The sequence below is a fragment of the Mesoplodon bidens genome (assembly GCF_964165515.1).
Source record: "Mesoplodon bidens genome assembly, chromosome: 4".
NCBI classification, from domain to species: Eukaryota; Metazoa; Chordata; class Mammalia; order Artiodactyla; family Ziphiidae; genus Mesoplodon; species Mesoplodon bidens.
In genome coordinates, this window is record NC_138160.1 from 114,526,662 (window position 1) to 114,548,882 (window position 22,221).

At 38.5% G+C, this 22,221-nt stretch overlaps 2 protein-coding genes across 4 annotated transcripts in view; both read left to right on the forward strand.

Moving 5' to 3' along the window:
- Positions 1–11,618, forward strand: part of SEC24A (SEC24 homolog A, COPII coat complex component) — a 70,646-nt gene extending 59,028 nt beyond the window's left edge. For all 3 annotated transcript variants that reach the window (XM_081231119.1, XM_081231118.1, XM_081231120.1), the window contains 5 exons: positions 3,369–3,506; positions 6,019–6,123; positions 6,449–6,541; positions 7,924–8,027; positions 8,674–11,618. In XM_081231119.1, the coding sequence (XP_081087245.1) occupies positions 3,369–3,506; positions 6,019–6,123; positions 6,449–6,541; positions 7,924–8,027; positions 8,674–8,788 (555 nt within the window). In that variant the 3' untranslated portion in view covers positions 8,789–11,618. The remainder of the gene's footprint in view (positions 1–3,368; positions 3,507–6,018; positions 6,124–6,448; positions 6,542–7,923; positions 8,028–8,673) is intronic.
- Positions 11,619–15,922: 4,304 nt separating this feature from the next.
- CAMLG (calcium modulating ligand) overlaps positions 15,923–22,221 on the forward strand; it is an 8,811-nt gene continuing 2,512 nt past the window's right edge. The window contains exons 1-3 of the mRNA XM_081232698.1: positions 15,923–16,580; positions 18,160–18,620; positions 21,352–21,417. Of these exons, the coding sequence (XP_081088824.1) occupies positions 16,274–16,580; positions 18,160–18,620; positions 21,352–21,417 (834 nt within the window). The 5' untranslated portion in view covers positions 15,923–16,273. The remainder of the gene's footprint in view (positions 16,581–18,159; positions 18,621–21,351; positions 21,418–22,221) is intronic.

The window sequence follows — 22,221 nt, forward strand, 5'->3', positions numbered from 1 at the left end:
CTTCATTGCGGTGCACGGGCTTCTCATTGCAGTGGCTTCTCTTTTTGAACACAGGCTCTAGGCGCACGGCCTCAGTAGTTGTGGTGCATGGGCTCAGTAGTTGTGGCACATAGGCTTAGTTGCTGTGCAGCATGTGGGATCTTCCTGGACCAGGGCTCGAACCTGTGTCCCCTGCATTGGCCGGTGGATTCTTTAACCACTGGGCCACCAGGGAAGTCCCACATTTCATTTCTTTTTTTTTTTTTTTTTTTTTTTTTTTTGCGGTACGCGGGCCTCTCACTGTTGTGGCCTCTCCCGTTGCGGAGCACAGGCTCTGGACGCGCAGGCTCAGCGGCCATGGCTCACGGGCCCAGCCGCTCCACGGCATGTGGGATTCTCCCGGACTGGGGCACGAACCCGTGTCCCCTGCATCGGCAGGCGGACTCTCAACCACTGCGCCACCAGGGGAGCCCCCACATTTCATTTCTTAATCTTAGAAATGCCTTCTCATACATGTGTACCTATTTCCATGATCTGCATTATGCCTTCCTATCCTTGTCTTTGAGCTCAAATGTTGTCTCTCTGGCAGTTGCCTTTCCTTCTGTGACCCGGTAGCTCCTTGTACATTTATTTATTTATAGAGGACTTTAAAAAATATATTTATTGTTTTTTTTTTTTAATATATTATTATTTACTTGTCTCCCCTGCCTACCTTTTGCCCATACCCCTGGCTCCTGAAAAAAGAAAAAAGGGAAACTCTAGCCTGGTGGAGGAGGCTTATTTATCCAATGTCCAAAATATAATGTCCTTAGAAAACAAACATGGTTACCAAAGGGGATAGCGGGGATTGGAGGGGGAGATAAATTAGGAGTTTGGGATTAACATACATACTACTATATATAAGATAGGTAAATAACAAGGACCTACTGTATAGCACAGGAAACTATACTTAATATCTTATAATAACCTATACTGGGCCTCCCTGGTGGCGCAGTGGTTAAGAATCTGCCTGCCAATGCAGGGGACACGGGTTCCAGCCCTGGTTGAGAAAGATCCCACATGCTGCGGAGCAACTAAGTCTGCGCCACAACTACTGAGCCTGTGCTCTAGATCCCGCGAACCACAACTACTGAGCCTGCATGCCACAACTACTGAAGCCTGCACCTAGAGCCTGTGCTCCACAACAAGAGAAGCCACCGCAATGAGAAGCCCATGCACCACAACGAAGAGTAGCCCCCACTCGCCACAACTAGAGAAAGCCTGTGCACAGCAACGAAGACCCAATGCAGCCAAAAATAAATAAATAAAATAAATTTATATATTAAAAAAAGTAACCTATACTGGAAAAGAATCTGAAAAAGAGGAAACTGAATCACTTTGCTGCACACTTGAAACTAACACATTGTAAATTAACCATACTTCAGTTAATAAAAAATGTCTTAACTTGTAGACTTGATATAACTTTCCCTTATAATATTTTATTAAAAAGTTCATGTTAACAGATCACCTGGGGAGCCATCCCAGATTCCAGGATGAATTAAGGACTGCCCTTGTCAATTTGTATACTTTCTGAACTCCAGCATTGGCCTGTCAGGTGTATGTTGTCTCTTCCAGGCAAGAAGGACAACCTGTTACACATTGATAGAAATAGCTTTTGAATCTACCTCTAGTTTCTTTAACTCAAATTATGTATTTCCACTTCTGAATATAATGTAAATGCACAGAGGTTACATAAATACTTAAATTTTAACATTTAAGAATCTGAGCTCTTCCCTCTTCAGGTGTTTCATTAAATGCTGTCCTTCACTGAGGCCTGCCTTCCCTCATCTCCCCATTTAATATGCAGTACTCTCATCCCATCCCACCCTGACATTCTTTATCTCTCTTTCTTCCTTTGTTTTTCTCCATAGCACTTAACACTGAAATACCACATATTTTGCTTGTTTATTATTTACTTCTCCCTTACTAGGATTTTTGTCCACAAGGACAAGGATTTTTAAGTTGTTTGTCTACCACTTTGTCCCTGCATCTAGAACAGTTCTTAGTACATAGTAGGCACTCAGTAGATATTTTTTGAATGAACAAATGGAACTTCTTTCATTTCCCATAGTACTCTTTCTTTAAGAACCTTTTCTCTTCTTGCTTATTTATAGTCAGTGCATTTGGTTTTTTTAATTTGTTTTTTAAAAAATATTTATTTGGCTGCGCTGGGTCTTCATTGCGGCATGCAAGATCTTCGTTGCGGCATGCGGGATCTTTAGTTGTGGAGTGCAGGATCTAGTTCTCTGACCAGGGATTGAACCCAGGCCCCCTGCATAGGGAGCACAGAGTCTTAGCCACTGGACCACCAGGGAAATCCCAGTGCATTTGTTTTAAGGCATACTTTCATTGCTGTTATCTCTCTGCCTCTTTCTATTCCTTTCCATCAGTAGAAATGGCTAAAACCTTACCTCAGAACTTCATTATTCTTCATGGAGCTAATATTCCAGTTGAAACTCACAATTACTTATTATCTGTATTCTGCTAAGCAGTTGTCTTCAAATTATTAATTTTCCTGATTCATTTGTGAGCTTTGTTACGTTATTTAATTTCTCTAACTGTGGGAGAAACAAGGATAGTTAACCACCATTAGTCATCACCCAGCTTTTACAGAAACTTAGATCTTTGGTCCTTCATATTTCATACATGTCTTTATTTTGTCATCTGCAATATAACTTTATCCCTCTTGCTATGTTATTTAGATTTTTACATCACTATTGCTGTATGGTAGATAGAGTGTTTAGATCCATTTCATTGATTAGGAAACAAATGCTGGAGAGATTAAATGACTTTGCCATGGTCAGATAATTAATTTGTCAAGACTTTCAGGAGAGGATATAGCCACGATTTAATAGATGTGTGTGACTTATTAAGGTATATGTGTGTGTGTGTGTGTGTGTGTGTGTATTTTTGGGCTGTGTTGAGTCTTCGTTGCTGCAAGCGGGCTTTCTCTAGTTGTGGTGAGCAGGGGCTACTCTTCGTTGTGGTGCACGTGCTTCTCATACGGTGGCTTCTCCTTGTGGAGCACAGGCTCTAGGCGTGCGGGCTTCAGTAGTTGTGGCTTGCGGGCCCTAGAGTGCAGGCTCAGTAGCTGTGGGCTTAGTTGCTCTGCAGCATGTGGGATCTTCCTGGACCAGGGATTGAACCCGTGTCCCCTGCATTGGCAGGCGGATTCTTAACAACTGTGCCACCAGTGAAGTCCCAAGATATATTTTTGAAAGAATAATTAACGGTAAATTTGTTAATTCTGTCTGAAGATATTCTTTTCAAAACTGATATTTGCAAAATTTATATGTATTTGTTGAATACCTTTTCTCTTTTTTTAATGGGGGTGTATTATTTTGTTATAGAAATCATTTCAGACTGGGACAAATGCATGTCTAGATGAACGCATTTTTGCTATGTGTCAAGTGAAAAATCAGCCTTTGGTTTACCTTATGCTCACAACTCATCCCAGTTTGTATAGAGTTGACAATCTCTCAGATGAGGTAAGATTGATTCATTTTTTAGTTGCTTTTACTTGAAGGTTTATAAGCCTAATTATATTGAATCCACTGCAGAAATGAAGAAAGGTGTTTTCTTTTTTAAAGCTTTTCATTTTATTCCTATATAAAGAAATTTTGGTTTTGGGAAGCTCCTGAAAATAGTACCTTTATTTAAGTTATTAAAATAATAAACTTTACTGTTTATTTAAGACAAATCTTTAGAGCAGATCTAAGTAAATGAAGAGATTGTCAGATTGACCAGAGCAACCTATGATTTATTTATTTAAGCAAATTGATCTGAAAGGAGTATCCCTAGAGTAAAATTACACTTAATTTAAATACCTCAGGTCAATGTTTAGTGTAATGGTGTTCCTGAATTAAAGAGAAAATATTTATCTAAGTTGAAACATTATTTTCCCTTGATAGGAAATTAACCTGAGTTAAAGCTACAAGCATGAAAATGTTAAATCATAACCTTCCTTCCTACATTGTGATCAAATTAGGATATATATGTTGGAAGTAATATTTTGGTTAAAACCTTTTCAGAGTTTAAAGATTTTAGGGTACCTTGCATAATAAAGGAGAAATTGCCTGTGAAATTTGAGGTAACTTTTTAGCAAATGAAAACTGTTGATGACATTATTAGTTTGTATTACAAAAATAATAACTCAAGATTAATCCTGTGTTTGACAAGTTCAACTAACTGGCCCTGTCTTTTTCTCAAATTAAAAAAGAGGCAAATTAACATAAAAATACAAATGCAATATATTAGATGTATATAATACAGAAGCCACTAGAAAGAAGAAAAATAAATCACTCATATACATTCAAAGACTAGCACTACTAGGACTTTCAGTGGTGTATTTATCAGGACTCTCTTTTTTGCAAGTAAGCTTAGGAAGGAAAGGGGACTGATGTGGCACTCAAACACAAACCACACGGAAGGCTAGGGTATAACTCAACTCAGGTCTAGCTCATATTCATAGACTCTCTTGCATTGCCTCATTCTTTCAGATTGGCCTTTTCTACAAGACTAGAAAACAGAGCCACTGATAGCTTCCCATCTTTATCACCAGAGAAGGACAAGGCTCTTTTTTCTTAGTTCACATTAATTTCTGAATGGCTGTATTTAAGTTATAGTCTCTCTTGCTGCCCACACACCCTAAGGCCAGAGGTCTTAAGGTGCTGTGATTAATAGTTCCTGGTAGAGCTAAAGCCTTATCAAGGTAGTACCCCTTGACAGGTCAGTATTTTATTTACTTTCTCCTTTAGATAAGGTTAATTAAGTACCAAGTTTTAGTACTTAAATCAACTTTTGGTCAAAAATGAATAGTTATAAATATTTAAAGGTGTGTGTTTGTGTGTGTGTGTTTTAAGATGGCAGTACTAAATTATAAATGAAAACCTTCCATTTCTGGCCTTAATAAATATTAAATTGGAGAAAAAAACATTTGCATTAGACTTACTCTTCCCTCAGGATGTGTACATTGATCTAAGCCACGCAATCATCTGTTATTATTAACTAAATTCCAGACTTTATTTGGATCTCACTAATGTCATTTATCCATTCAGGATATGTGATATTGATTGCATTAGTTTTTAAAATAATAATTAAAATTAGAAATTATTTTGGCTTTATTGGGATTCATGGTGACTTTGTTTAGATAAGTGATACATATTTCTTCCTCTTCTTTATATTTAAATATGAATAATTGTGATTTACCTAAATAAGTTCCAAAGTCTCAGAGGTAACACTCATTAAAATTTTTGTTTGTTTGTTTAATTGTGGCTCCCTATTACCTGTATCTAAAAGCTTTAATCTTTTTTTTACTTTATTTATTTATGTATTTATGTATTTATTTATTTTTAACATCTCTATTGGAGTATAATTGCTTTACAGTGTTGTGTTAGTTTCTGCTGTTATAACAAAGTGAATCAGCTATATGTATACATATATCCCCATATCCCCTCCCTCTTGCTTCTCCCTCCCACCCTCCCTATCCCACCCTTCTAGGTGGTCACAAAACACCGAGCTGATCTCCCTGTGCTATGCGGCTGCTTCCCACTAGCTGTCTATTTTACATTTGGTAGTGTATATATGTCCATGCCAATCTCTCACTTCGTCCCAGCTTACCCTTTCCCCTCCCTGTGTCCTCAAGTCCATTCTCTACCTCTGCGTCTTTATTCCTGTCCTGACCCTAGGTTCTTCGGAACCTTTTTTTTTTTTTTTTGAGATTCCATATATATGTGTTAGCATACGGTATTTGTTTTTATCTTTCTGACTTATTTCACTCTGTATGACAGACTCTAGGTCCTTCCACCTCACTATAAATAACTCAATTTTGTTTCTTTTTATGGCTGAGTAATATTCTATTGTATATATGTTCCACATCTTTATCCATTGATCTGTTGATGGACACTTAGGTTGCTTCCATGTCCTGGCTATTGTAAATACTGCTGCAATGAACATTGTGGTACATGATTAAAAGCTTTAATCTTTTGCTTAACTCTTTAGGGTGCAATCAACATCAGTGATCGCACTATACCTCAGCCACCTATTCTTCAGCTTTCAGTGGAGAAGCTGAGCAGGGATGGAGCTTTCCTCATGGATGCAGGCTCTGTGAGTAGTCTTGACTGCGCTGGATTCTTCTCTCTGCATACTACTACCTTCATTCCTCTTAATAGCTCTCTTCCTTAACAGATTATATGCTATTTAATCTGTATATTTTTGTATTAGCCACTTATCCCTCCATAGTCTCCTTTCATGCCAAGCATAAAATGTCTCATCATGGTAAATGGTAGTTATCATTACTTCAGTTGAAGGCTGTACAATCTCAGTAAACGTACTCATCTTTCTGGTCTTTTGAAACATAGTCAGTGGTTAAAGGTAAGTCAACAGCTCACTGTTAAGCTACATCTCAAAATAGTTTTCTTCCCGTCCCTAGGTACTAATGCTTTGGGTTGGAAGAAATTGTGGACAGAATTTTCTCAGTCAAGTTCTAGGAATTGAAAACTATGCATTAATTCCACAGACTATGGTAAGATTATGTAATTATAGTGATTGTAATAGGCTTAAAGGCATTTCAAATGTGGCAAAAACATGAACATCCTATTTTGAAATCATAGCTATATTTTAAAGGCATTCTTTAGGTTATTTTGCATCTTTGACTGACTTACTCTTATGTGTGTGTACTATTTTAGGGAGAAAGTAAGGAATTTAGTTAATGGCCAAAAAAGTTTGCTGCTGTTGGCATTAATGTTAGGGCTCTTTTGTTTCTGTGTTTTGTGTTTTTTCAAGTGATTTCATTGTTCTTTGGCAGGGTCCTTTTAACCGCTGCTTTGGAGTAAGAACTAAGCTAATTTCCACACAAGCAAATGACTTGTGACCAGTGTCAGTTGGACTTATATTGATTATTGGACAATGTAATAGTGGACTCTGTCTCTAGCTCTGTGACCTTGGTCAGGTCACTAACCTTGACTTGACCAGGTTTGTCAAACCTGGTCAAGCCTTGTTTGTAAAATAAGAATGCTATTGCTTATGGAGGAGTATTTGAAATAACACATGAGAAAGCATGTGTGAAACTACCATTTGGATAGCTGTGAATTTTAAAGTTAGAATTAATTATAACATGGTCTTATTTCACATCATATTTTTCAGTTTCAACTCTGAGTTTGTTACCAGCTTTGGAATATGTTTTATGTCAGCATCTTTTCATATTTTTGGGTTTAACTTCATTTATAAAAGTCATTAGGGATCTTCCCTGGTGCCACAGTGGTTGAGAGTCCGCCTGCCGATGCAGGGGACACGGGTTTGTGCCCCGGTCCGGGAAGATCCCACATGCCGTGGAGCGGCTGGGCCTGTGAGCCATGGCCGCTGAGCCTGCACGTCCGGAGCCTGTGCTCCGCAACGGGAGAGGCCACAACAGTGAGAGGCCCGTGTACCGCAAAAAAAAAAAAAAGAAAAAGTCATTAGGAGATGTATATATTTAAGAGACATATATGTCAGGATTCTCTCTAGGATAAGCAGTAGCTTAATGGCTGGTCTGGATGACTAGGCATTTTAAGTAATGAGGAGATAAGAAATGGTTATATTTGTAATAACTGCCTGAATGGATCAGTTAATTCTAGATGTTACAATGTATAGTCTGTGGCTACTTCAGTGGAACAGTGGCAGAGTTGAGAATTGCAACAGAGACCAAATGACCTGCAAACCTAAAATATTTATTATCTGTCCCTTTAAGAAGTTTCCATCCCCTTACTAGAAAACTGTGGTATGGAGAATCTCAGGCTCCTCCCCAGACCTCCTAAATCAGTGTCTGCAGTTCAGCAAGATTCCCAGGTGATTCATATACAAGATGAAGTTTGAAAAACACTGTAGATGATTAGAATAATTTGGATGTTGCTGGTTTTTGTTTAATAGACAGACCTTCCAGAACTTGATACACCAGAATCTGCCAGAACAATAGCTTTCATCTCTTGGCTTAGAGAACAGAGACCATTTTACCCAATACTTTATGTAATAAGGTAAGTTGAATTTGTCATTTACTGATAGTGAAACAATTTGGCCTTGCAAGGACCTGTTTTGAGTCCTTGTGACTCAAATATATGTGACCTTTTGCTTAAGCAAACTCTTTATTGATTGATTGATTGATCGATTGATTTGGCCACACCGAGCAGCTTACAGGATGTTAGTTCCCCGACCAGGGTTGGAACCTGGCCCCGGCAGTGAAAGTACAAAGTCCTACCCACTGGACCGCCAGGGAATTCCCACAAACTCTTTAGAAGAATATAGAAAAAAAATTTTTTTTAATAAATAGTACTGGGCTTCCCTGGTGGTGCAGTGGTTGAGAGTCCGCCTGCCGATGCAGGGGACACGGGTTCATGCCCCGGTCTGGGAAGATCCCACATGCTGTGGAGCGGCTGGGCCCGTGAGCCACGGCCACTGAGCCTGTGCGTCCGGAGCCTGTGCTCCGCAACGGGAGAGGCCACAACAGTGAGAGGCCCGCGTACCGCAAAAAAAAATAATAATAAAAAAAATAAATAGTACTAAGTTATGCTTTATATCCAGTTATTAGCAAAATGTGTGTCAAAAGCTTTGTGACAAATACACTGTTTATGTTACTATTACATATTGTCTAATGTATGTAAATATTTGTCTTTTGTTCCTAAGGGATGAGAGTCCAATGAAAGCAAACTTCCTTCAAAACATGGTAGAAGACAGAACAGAATCTGCATTATCATATTATGAATTCCTCTTGCATATACAACAGCAAGTGAATAAGTGAACAAATGAAGATACTTAGTAATTTCTAAGGAAAGTTACAATAATGCAGAACACCTGAAAATGTGTAATACTTTCCTTTCCTATTAGGTTTGTGGACTAATGTGACGATTATATGTTCTCACTGTGATCTCAACAAACTATAGCAAATCAAGGAACACAGCAAACATGCAACTCTGAAATACTGTATTTTTCAAATCAAAATATATCTACATATGATTGGATACCTTTTTTCCTTTGCTGCCAATTATGTTTGAGTTGTTATGGATTGAAATAAGACAGTATTGCAGAGGCAAAGTACGTTTTGTAAAAATAAAGACTTCTGTGTTCCAAATGTATATTTCTCATTTTTTTCTGAATTTTTGGCTGCTACATTTAAAACCTCACAAGACTAAATGTTGCAGGGAAGTTACAAATCCATTGATAATGATCTTTTTAAAATCAAAAAATTTCTTAAGTAAATAATGTGTTGGAAAACTAGAATCCATCCCCCACAATTGTTTTTTAAGGAAGAAAAAGGATCATTATGTTAACTAAAACTAGAATAAACTAACTCTAGTCTAGCTTGAGAAGACTATGAAGTGATACAGTCAAGCTTTAAAATCTGTCAGTATTCTCTATACTTGAAGAACAAAGTCCCTGATTTGAAGTGAAAACTATGTGTGGTTTTCTGATTTGCCGGCAGAAGACTTGGTTGGACACACTGTCTTATTCTGCAGTGAAAAGAATCTGAGCTGTCTTCATAAATATGTTGGGACTGGCAATGATAATAAGGAGATGAGAAACTTAGTTATCTTGATCCTTTAAGTGGGTTTTATTTGGTACATTTTTGCTCTGTGATATATAATAAAAGCATTATATTGGTGAAATGAGTATGAATGAAAGAAATTAAAGGTTTCTTAAATGCTGTCTCAAATGCATCAGTAACATTTTTGTAAGGAGTTTAATAATTAAATTGGAAGCTGCTCATAAGATTTATTCTTGGATATTAAAAATTAAAGCATGAATGCCACTGTTTGGTTTAGTGGATATTAAGATTACACAAATCTGATATATGAAAATTACAAAAGAAACTTGATTCCTGAACATGCTCAAGAAACTGCTTTTTTGATTTGGCCAGAGAAATATTATAGTCAAAACTATTCAGTGAATTTTGTTTACAAATAGGTAAATTATACATCTGTATGTTTAAAATGCTGTGATAGAATATCTTTAAAAGAGTTTGGTCCAGTTTTCACAGATTCATCTTGTCTTACATGAACTTCTTAAAGTAAAAGTTGTTCATGAGTAGTACTTGATGAAAAGGTTTTTGTTTCTTTGTTTTAATGGGTTAGAAAAATGTGTTTACAATCTTGATCTCATATGATCACCAATGAAATAGTAACTTTCAGGTTTACATCAATATGAGCTGACTTTAACTAAATTGTTTCGGGGTAGGGAAGAAACAGGTCCCACTAGAGTATATACTACTGCTTGCCAGCAAGATCAAAATAATTGTGTTCTACAAAAATATTATCTCCCTTAAGCAGTGTTAAGCTTTATTTTCAGTATGCAAGTGGTACATTGAACTGGAGATTTTCCTGAAAGCTGCTTCATTTATTAGGAAGCAATTTTCAAATTGTAGCTAGTTAGAATACATTTATATTTTCCCCTCTTCTGAAGAAACTGAGAGTCATTATTATGCACTGATGTTTCTTAAAATAACTAAAATTCTGTTCATAATGTGAATTTTAAATGTTGATATTGTAGGTTCTTTTTTAATAGTAGTAAAGAATCTTCCAGAGGGAAAAGTTTGTGCTCTTAGGGACAATAATCTTCCTTGTGCCTCACTTTTATCCCTAAGTGGGTATGACTCTTGTTATTACAACATGCTTTGTTAGTGTATTACACAAATTTACTTTAAAAAATTATTTTAGATATTGCATAACATGTGCAATCCAGAATAATTTTATAATAGCCAGGTCATAAAAAACATAACTTTAGTAAGGATTCACAATATTTGTTCTCCCAGTAATGAGGGAATGAATGAAACTTTTGGAGATATTGATATGAAGAAATTATTTTTTGCAATATTGAATGTGTTGTTTAGTTGTTGTTTTTTTTTTAATTAGGGCACTACCTGCTATCTCATCTTGTATTACTTTTTGATGTAAAGCAACTAATATTTACACTATGCCATATTTTTTTTATTGTAGTTGTAAATTATGAAAGATCCTTGAATTTTCTACAGATCTGCAACTACTAAAATAACTGACAAGGGCAATCTTGGTATTTAAATCTGAGCATGGCAGTTCTACCATAAAAAGTACTCTATTTTTCTAATTTCTAGGATTTTTAAAATAACATTTCTGTAAGTCTGGCACATTAATATTCCCTCAAGCTGTAGCATTTATTTTAGTTTGCATATATTTTATTGTTTTAATTTAATGTAATATATTGAGTCTAATAGACTGTTTTACAATAATTGGAATAAAAGATTTTCTTCTAATCAAAGATGAATAACAGCTGTTATCTAGGGGACCACCAAATGTGATTTCAAGATTTCGTTAACTATTACAAATATAATCCTTATATAGAAATTTTAATTTTGTAAAGTAGTGTATAATATTGTAACATTAAATTCTTGTTTTCAAATTCAAAAATGTATTGATCTTCAATGTGCTGTGTTAAATCTTGCTTCTCTGAAACGTTAGAGACAAGATGTCTTCCTTTTTACGGTTTGTAATTTTCACTGTTTTATTCCTGTAAAAAAAAAATGTCATTTGTAACCCATGCAAATAACCGTTTGAACTGTGCTAACTTATCAATTTGGCTATTCAATAAAGTTAATTGAAAGAGCTTACATACTGTGATTAGTTATTTAAATTGGTATGAATAACTTGACAGTCGCTGAGTAGTGCTACGTTTTGCATCCAAATTAAGTAAATGGAAAACTATTGCTGAAGGTTCTTTAAACCTGAGTCAGTGTCTGGGAAGTCATAATCCAAATTCTGGTTGCTCACTCTTCAAGAACGGCTAGGTTTAACATTCTAGATTGAAAGGGTTTTCAATTTTTTTACTCTTAATATGTTTAAGATACTACTCCACTGTCTTGTGGACCATTTTGTTACTGATAAGATGCCTACTGTAAGTCTAATTGTTGTTTATTTGAAGATAATCTGTTAGCTTCTAAGATTTTTCTTTTATCCTTAATATTCTATAGTTTTAATACTCTGAGTTTATTGTTTACCCTGCTTACTTTTCAGAGCATGCTTTAATCTGGAGATCCTTGTCTATCTTCAATTCTGGAAAATTCTCAGTTATTTTTAAATTTTTTATTTATTTTTAAAATTTAGGTATAATTGACATATATTTTCTCTTAAAATATTTGTTTCTGTCATTCCCTCTATTCTTTTTTTACCTTCAGAATTCCTTTTTTAAAAAATATTTATATATTTATTTTAAAATTTATTTTGGCTCCTCGGGTCTTAGTTGCGGCACACAGGCTCTTTGTTGCAGCATGCAGACTTCTTAGTTGTGGCATGCGTGAGGGATCTAGTTCCTTGACCAGGGATGGAACCCGGGCCCCGGGAGTGCATTGGGAGTGCAGAGTCTTACCCACTGGACCACCAGGAAAGTCTCCAGAATTCCTCTTGTGACTAATTCCTCTGTGACTACGTCCAGTTGGAGTTTAATCTCATCTATTGATTTTTATATTTGTATAACTAACTCTATTTTTGATTAATTTCTGCCTATTTTGTTCAATAATGTATTAAATTGTTCTATAAAATTCTTTCTGGAGTGAATTCCAATTTTTAATTTGGCTGGCAGAATTTAAATGTATTTCTTCATGTTTGTTAGAATTTGGGTTTCTAGGCTTATTTGATTGGGAGGGTTGTTATTTTCATTTTAGCACATCTCTCTCTGTCCAAGCTGTCCCCCTCCCTGTCTATGGCTTTTCTAGTTGCATTTTCCCAAAACTAGGGCTCATGGAGGTGTTTTAGGGCTCCTGCAGTGATTTGGGGATATCACCATTCCAGTCACCAACAGTGGTAAGTCTAGTTGTTGCCCTCTCTTCTGCCTCTCTGTTTTTTAAGCTGAAGTCCAATAGCAAATGATATTTTGGATATTTTTCAGGGAGGGCAGACCTCAAGCAGTGAGTTTGTCCTGTTCATCCCTTTGTCTCACATGGAGCACTTTCAGGTCCTCTTACACATAGAATGTGCTACCATTGCCTGCTTCTGGATCTGCAGCCCAACAGGCACCTGACTTTAGCTCCACTGTGCTGTTTCTGATACTTTGATCTGCTGAGATGTTTCTCTTGTTTTTGGGGCCAGCTATTTCTTTTTTTTCCCTTTGTTTTTTTTAAAAATATTTATTTATTTATTTGGCTGCATCGGGTCTTAGTTGCGGTGCACGTGATCTTAGTTGCTCTGTGGCATCCTAGTTCCCCAACCAGGGATTGAACCCGCGTCCCCTGCATTGGAAGGCAGATTCTTAATCACTGGACCACCAGGGAAGTCCCTCCCTTTATGTTTTTTTTTTTTTTTTTTTTTTTTTTTTCTTTTTGCGGTATGCGGGCCTCTCACTGTTGTGGCCTCTCCCGCTGCGGAGCACAGGCTCCGGACGCGCAGGCCCAGCGGCCATGGCTCACGGGCCCAGCCGCTCCGCGGCATATGGGATCCTCCCAGACCGGGGCACGAACCCGTATCCCCTGCATCGGCAGGCGGACTCTCAACCACTGCGCCACCAGGGAGGCCCCCCTCCCTTTATGTTTTTAACTGTTACTGATTGCTATGTGTAGTAGAGAGGTGTCCAAGCATGAACTTACTGTCTATATTTAACCCCAGAATTTGAATTCTACTTTTATTACTTATGACTCAATATGTTCATACATATTTGTCAGTTTGTAGCTACAATTTGTCAATAAAGTATTAATATTAACCTCCCTAGACAATGCTGGGATCAAATAAAAATTATACATAGGGCTTCCCTGGTGGCGCAGTGGTTGAGAGTCTGCCTGCCGATGCAGGGGACACGGGTTCGTGCCCCGGTCCGGGAAGATCCCACATGCCATGGAGTGGCTGGGCCTGTGAGCCATGGCCGCTGAGCCTGCGCGTCCGGAGCCTGTGCTCCACAACGGGAGAGGCCACAATAGTGAGAGGCCCGTGTACCGCAAAAAAAAAAAAAATTATACATAAAACTCATTGAAAATGCCAAGATTTGGCACAAAAGACAAATTTCTGCAACTATTCAGGTAAATTTAATCTAGTGCTCTCAGTGCTAAGCATGGGGCAAAGTGGTCAATTTTTAAAAATGGAAAAAAAAATAATTTTAAAAAATTTAAAAAAATTTTAAAGGAAAAAAAAATGAGACAAAGGTAACACACACACAAGAAAAAGAGATGAAGGTGGGCTTGCCCTTGTAAAGTCTATAGTGAGGGAGATAGAAATTAAGACAAGAATCGTTAAGTATGCACATCATTTAGTAAGGAATCATATACCACTGAGAAGCACAAGGAAATTTAATAACTATGGAAACCCCATAGGGAAATGCTTTCCCAGAAATAAGTAAGCATGTAATATGAAATCTTGACACTTTAAATTCTTACCTGACTCCATCAGCCATCATACATCAACACATCTATCTAAAGAATCAAAATATCCATTTGGTTTCTATATGCTATCTCAAGTGAAAAAAATCTTTTGTTTACCCTGGACTGTATTTGGTCTTGACTCATCAGGATTTTACCTCATCAAGTTCTGCACATTTATTACTAGTACTTAATTATTTCAACTGTAGAAGTTTTTAAGGCACAGTCTGGGCCTCAGAGATGTAGATCTGTACAGATATGCAGGGAAACCTTTTCTAATGCTTTAAAATTACTAGCTAGGGCATGTCCCTGATATTTAGCTATCATCCAATCAAGGGGGAATGTTCAGTGTTTATATCTGAGTTCCTTAGGTTGTTGAACCCAAAAGATAAGTTGCTGTTTGTTTTTACACTTTTTTTCAAAATCCTTTTCTGTCTGAGACAGGGTCAGATGACTAACAGTTAAAAACAGTATTTTATTACCTTCTATCTAAGCAGGGTTTCACCCACTTGCTGACTTTGAGCAGGCTTCATTGCAGGGGACACACTAGGCTGCCTCACCCCCTGCAGCCTCAGGTATGAACTGGCCATGGTGTCCTCTCAGCAAGGGTTGACAAGGGATTCAATTCCGTCATTCATTTACTCATTCACTTAGTCATTACTGTGCACCAGGGCTGCATTATGACTTTTGTGGGCTGTAGATATTTTGCTTTCGTGGGCTCCTTCCTCTATAAAAGCATATTTAAAATTATATTTTATGACTGTGTTAGTATGAGAATGACTACAATCCAGGCTGGATTCATCATTATACAAAAATTATTACTACACTTTTGTTCTCATTTTAAAAACTATTCAAATAAATGCACTTATTTAGAAAACAGATTCACAAAGAAAACAAACTCATGGTTACCAAAGGGCAAGGGAGGGATAAATTGGGAGTATGGGGTTAACAGATGCACACGTCCATATATAAAATAGATAAACAGCACGGGTTTACTGTGTAGCACAGGGAACTATATTCAATATCTTGTAACAAACTATAATGGAAAAGAATAATTTAAAAAAGAACATAGACATGTACATATATATGTCAATATGTATAACCAGATCACTTTGCTGTACACCTGAAACTAACACAATATTGTAAATCAACTATACTTCCATTAAAAAAAATTCAAAATAAAACATTTTCTTGGGCCCCTACTGTGGGCCCTCACCATGGCCTAATGGATAAGGCAACCCTGTTAAGCGCTCACACTGTTCTAGGAGTTGCAGCCGTGAACGAAACACATTACTTGTCTTCATGGAGCTTATATTTTAGTAAGAAGCAGATAATAAACACAAGAAGTACATTCAGCTTTCGAGTCGGTTATAACTGTTAAGGAGAAAAGGCACATAAGGAGAATGAGTGTTGAGAGGGGGTGGCAATTTAAGTAGAACGGAAAGGGAAGGCTTCACTGGGAAAGTCTTGAACAAAGACACGAGGAAAGCCTGGAACGAACCAGGTGTGTATTTGGTAGTAGCACTGCTGAAGATGAGCAATCAGCACCAATAACAAATCCCAACCGCAAGGGTGCCTAAAGCGTCGCTCTCGGAGTTACGCATTTCCGAAGCCTATAAGCTAGGCCGAAGAAGATCACTGGAAACCAGTGTCTGCCGCTGCAATCTCCATTTTGCTTCCTGGCACCAGGTAGGAAGAGTTTATTCCTCGCTCCCATACGTTTTCCGTGCGTCAGGCCAGGTGCCGGTTTTCTTCACTTCCGAGGGAACGCCACCGGGTCCCGCTGGCAGGGGGAGAGGAGCAACGAGGGCCAGCCCAGGCGGGAGGAACGGAGGCGTCCAACGATGCCCTCACTCAAGATGGCGGCGCAAGGCTCGCGCTTGGTCCCGTCAGGCGGCGCGCGTGCTTAGGCTGCATATGCGGCCAAGCCCTAGGGAAGGGGGCGGGTCCACAGAGGTAGAGGGACGCTTGCCTTGCGGCCCGGCCAGGAGTCTTCGTCGCTGCGGGTATCGCTGCTGTCACCGTCATCACTCCCGGATTGTGGAGGGGAAGATGGAGCCGGTCACCATCGCTACCGACAGTGGGGACCGGCCGGGGACCCCGGCGGGCTCAGGCCTGTCGGCTTCCCAGCGTCGGGCCGAGCTGCGGCGGAGAAAGCTGCTCATGAACTCGGAACAGCGCATCAACCGAATCATGGGCTTTCACAGGCCGGGGAGCGGCGCCGGTGAGAACCTTCGTTTCCCCACAGTCTCCTGCCCATCCCTTTTGAGTCTTCGGGATCATTCTTCCTTTCCCTTCTCCACCCTGCTGACCTTTTTGACCAAACCCTGCACTCTGACCTCCCCTCTGGCCCCGTCCCTTTGATGATATCCCCAGTTCTCACTTCTTAACCCCACGACGTTTCTAGTCTCTTTCCTCAGTTTTCCGGGGGCTCCGCCCTTAGGTTGTCTCCACCTCCGCCGCGGGCTGCGAAACTCTCGCTCCCGAGACCCTCTGCCCTGGTGCCCTCTGCCCAGTTACCCTGAGACGGCCCCCTTCCTCCTTCCCCAGTCCCTCGCCTCTCTTGAAGGGCGCACATTTTATCCCCAGACTGCTCTGTCTATTGTGCCCGTCGGGAAGATTGCCTGCCTTTATTTCCTTTCGAAATGCTTTCCCTTCCAGTGCCTTCCCTGGCTTGTACCTTCTTTTGCCTTTTGCTGTAACTCTGTCGGCCTCCATGAGGTTGTCTTTACTGAACTGCCCCCTGGTTCTTCCTACGTGGATCAGAGACTCTTACGGTCAAATCCTAGTGTCTGTGTTCGGTGCTCTCCACACTGTCATCTACAGGCCTTCTTAAACAGGTGAAGAAAATTGGAGGGACCATTCTTTAGAAACCCAACAAGTGGGACGTGCCCATCTGAGGCCTTATCTCCTAGTGTGCTGAGATTGATGTGAGTGATGTCAGGAACTGCATTTAACACTGAAGAGAGTTCCTCATTTCTCCCCCAATGACATGTACAATGAGTTTCTTAAAATTTTTTTTCATGTGAATATTTACTGAACACTCGATATGAGCTAGTGTTCTCTAAATTTCCATTGAGCGTTGCCTTTAATATTTGGCCTTTAGTCACTGATTGCATGTTCCTTAGATCCTTGTGACTTCTGCTCTGTGGGGCTTTAGATATATAGCTCTGAACTTTTAGACAGTTTACAGGTTTGTGACTGAAAACTGCCAAGAGAGGTAAGAGCCCTATTTCAAATTCTAGAACAATCGTTAGAAGACACATTTTCCCCTTTAATGATTAATAGTAGAATATTTGTTCTTTCCTAAAGCTTCTACTTTGTCATTTTGCTTTGAAATTTTTATTTTATCTGTCATTAAAGGTTTTTTTCCCCTTTGTTTTGTTTTAAACCAGAACAGCATCCTAAAACTGCTTAAATACCTGCTAATGGCTGCCAGATTACAGTAGAAGGATTACGTAAACCGTAGCTGTAGTATATGCCACACCCTATGCTGACAGGACTCTGGATTCAGAAATGTAATATTAAAAATACAGATTTAAAAAAATCTCCATCCCTAACTGTCTTTCCCAGTTTGTCTAGTAGCGTTATCTTCTACCCCCAAAGTTTGGGGTATATCCTCTGAAGGAATACTCTTTTTGACATTTTGAATGTGTAGAGGAAGGAACTAGTTTGTCTTATGAAGAATCAGTATTAAATTCAGAGTCTGTGAAGTTCTTGCTCTAGTGGCATATTTTTAAATATTAATAAGAAAGGTGTTTGCCAGTATGTAATACTTACGGCTTCTAAATTTCTTTTCTCAGAAGAAGAAAGTCAAACAAAATCAAAGCAGCAGGACAGTGATAAACTGAACTCCCTCACCATTCCTTCAGTTTCAAAGCGAGTAGTGCTGGGTGATTCGGTCAGTACAGGAACAACTGACCAGCAGAGTGGTGTGGCCGAGGTAAAGGGAACTCAGCTGGGAGACAAATTGGACTCTTTCATTAAACCTCCTGAGTGCAGTATTGATGTAAGCCTTGAGCTCCGGCAGCGCAACAGAGGAGACCTGACAGCAGACACTGTCCAGAGGGGTTCTCGCCATGGCCTAGAACAGTACCTCTCCAGGTTTGAAGAAGCAATGAAGCTAAGGAAACAGTTGATTAGTGAAAAACCCAACCAAGAGGATGGAAATACAACTGAAGAATTTGACTCTTTTCGAATATTTAGATTGGTGGGATGTGCTCTTCTTGCCTTTGGAGTCAGAGCTTTTGTTTGCAAATATTTGGTAAGAAACAGTGGAAAATGCAAGTTGCTTATAATAATGAGTGCTTTTGTAAGATTCATTGCCAACAGTAACTTAATATTTACCAGATTCATGTGGATGTTTGGAGATGTGTTATAAACTGCTATTCGCCTTAGGTATAGAATGAGGTGTTCTGGTTAAATACAGAGCCTGATAATAATTGCTAAAATCTTTCCACATGCTAAGTAACATTCTAAGTGCTTTACATATATTAATTCATTTAACCTCATCCTTATGGACCAGGTATCTTTTTTTTTTTAACATCTTTATTGGAGTATAATTGCTTTATAATGGTGTGTTAGTTTCTGCTTTATAACAAAGTGAATCAGCTATACGTATACATATATCCCCATATCTCCTCCCTCGGGTCTCCCTCCCACCCTCCCTATCCCACCCCTCTAGGTGGTCACAAAGCACCGAGCTGATCTCCCTGTGCTATGTGGCTGCTTCCCACAGGCTATCTGTTTTACATTTGGTAGTGTATATAAATCCATGCCACTCTCTCATCTCATCCCAGCTTACCCTTCCCCCTCCCCGTGTCCTCAAGTCCATTCCCTATGTCTGCGTCTTTACTCCTGTCCTGCCCCTAGTGAACCAGGTATCATTTGAATCTGCTTTATAGATGAGGGAATGAAGACTCAGAGAGGTGAAATCATTTGTCCAGGGTCACACTACTAAATGACAGCTGGGATTAAACCCAGGCACTTTGATTCCAAAAGCAAAGGGTAAATTACCTACATATATAGAGATATTAATTACCACTTTTCAAATTTGAAATATTAAAATGCAGTTCCTATGGTCCTAGATGTGATGTAATTTTTTTATGGTTCAGAAGGCATTCTGCATTTTATAGTGTATTATCACAGGAGCAGTCCATTTTTGTTGTACCTTCATATGCCACGGCTGTTCAGTGAAAGTTGGGATTTATTGGTCCTTTTGTTTCATGGTATGTGGAGGAAAGAAGAAAAGCAAAACAGTGTCTTGCTCTTTGAGGTGTTTCCATTCAGTAGATATTTTAAGAATACCTACCAAGTACCAGCCACATAAGTAAATTTTCAGATAATTAAGGTTTATGTTATTAAGAAAAAAGTTTTTATTATTATTATTATTATTTAAAAAATTTATTTATTTTATTTATTTATTTTTGGCTGCATTGGGTCTTCGTTGCTGCACGCGGGCTTTCTCTAGTTAGGGCGATCGGGGGCTACTCTTTGTTGCGGTGCGCAGGCTTCTCATTGTGGTAGCTTCTCTTGCTGCGGAACACAGGCTCCAGGCACACGGACTTCACTAGTTGTGGCACACAGGCTCAGTAGTTGTGGCTCACGGGCTCTAGAGCACAGGCTCAGAAGTTGTGGCTCATAGGCTTAGTTGCTCTGCGCATGTGGGATCTTCCTGGACCAGGGCTCAAACCCGTGTCCCCTGCATTGGCAGGCGGATTCTTAACCACTGTGCCACCAAGGAAGCCCAGAAAAAAAGGTTTTAAAAGTCTATTTTTTTAATGGAAATTCCCATCTTTTTTAAAAAAAATTAATTTATTTTTGCCTGCATTGGGTCTTTGTTGCTGCACGTAGCCTTTCTCTAGTTGCGGCAGGTGGGGGCTATTCTTCTTTGTGGTGTGCATGCTTCTTGTTGGGGTGGCTTCTCTTGTTACGGAGCATGGGCTCTAGGCACATGGGCTTCAATAGTTGTGGCATGTGGGCTCAGTCGTTGTGGCTCGCAGGCTCAGTAGTTGTGGCACACAGGCTTAGTTGCTCCACAGCATGTGGGATCTTCCCGGACCAAGGCTCAAACCCGTGTCCCCTGCGTTGGCAGGTGGATTCTTAACCACTGCGCCACCAAGGAAGTCCCTAAAAGTCTATTTTTATGGCAGTTTTTTCTTAAAGAGAATCTGTTGAACAGATTCAATTTTTTTTTTTCCTGATGATAAATTGGCATCATAGCTTTCAGCATTTAGTGAGATGTATAGCTACTTTTTTTGGTCTTATCTAGAGGGCTCTGTACTTCCATGCTTTTAAAATTATGTCCTATTTTTGTGCCTCATTTTGTGTGAGGTTTTTTGGCTTTCTGGGTGTTTTTTTTTGCTGTCAGACTTTCAGCTATTAATCACTGCTCTCACTATTCTTCCATCTAGTAATATTTGCTCCTTCACTCCCTATTTTAACTTTAGAAATAAATGTAAATTAGGTATTATTTTTATCTTTTCTGTTTTATTGTGTGAGAAGTGAGATAACCAAGCCATTTTATCTATAATAAAAACACCTCATCATTTGACGGCCAGAGATGAATTCATTTCTTGCCTCGAAGTGTGAGTGAGGTATGTATGGCATCTCTTTTGAGTATTGAGCCTTTTAGGTATGCTTTCAAACTGTCAGTTAATTACCTCTAGATGAGAGAGATGTTACTGCATGATGATTATACATCAATCACCGCTGAGAAGTTACCTTTTAAATTATTTAAAAGATAAGTTTTTAAGAGAGAGGGAATTTTGGGGAATGTTGAAAGAATGTGACTTGACTTGAGAAACATGTTTTATGTTAAGGAAATCAAATCTCTTTATTTTTGTCACTCTTTTGCAGAAACAAGAATCCTTTCAGCCACTAAAATTAAATATTTTATTACAGTTTTTTTGCTTGGAATTTTATAACTGCTGTTGATTTATTGTGATTTGAATGATTATGTTGGAAATATGTAACTTTATCTTCTGTCTTCACAGTCCATATTTGCTCCATTTCTTACTTTACAACTTGCATACATGGGACTATACAAATATTTTCCTAAGGTAAATTAAAATTTTTTCTGAATTATGGTGATATATTTAGAATGATTAACAACTAGATGATTTTAAGAACTTAAAATTATTTATACTTATGGTCTGAATCAGTGCTGTTCAAAGAGTGATTGGCTCACAAGTGCAGATCTTCAAACTATTTGTTTCTGTTTGTAATAAGTTCAGTTCAGAAAGTAAGTAATTAGAAACTTGTATAGCAATATGACATTGCCATAACATTTTTATCATATTTTACAAAAATGTTGGTCCACCATGGAATAGGGGAAAAGCCTCATGACAGAGTTTGAATAGTACTTATCTAAGAAAGTGTTCAACTTAGTTACTTAGTAAATTTAGTAATACATTTTGTTTTTAACAAAGGAAGTTATTTTTAAAATGGGTTCAGTTATCTTACTGTGCTCCTTACTGAACACTTAATGACAGTGCACTTTATCTTTAATGCCAAGGGTCTGATATTTGTAAGAAATATTTGGCCCTACTTACAGAGCAGAATCATGGGGAGTATCAGTGTTTATCTGGTCAGCTTGACTCCAATTATACTATACAGTTTTATGGAACTTGCCTTGCCAGTAGAGAAGATAACCTTACTTGTGTAATTGAGTTTTTGTGTGAGATTTTTGCTGAAAAATGGCTACTTGACTGTTTGCTTAGTCATTTGTAATGCACTGATAGACCTCATGTGTGTGTTTAATGGGTTTGAAACATATTTTTGAGGGGTCAAATAGTCAAATCCACAAAGTAAAAGAGTAAAGAAAGGTATGTAATTTTATTTATTTATTTACTTACTTATTATTT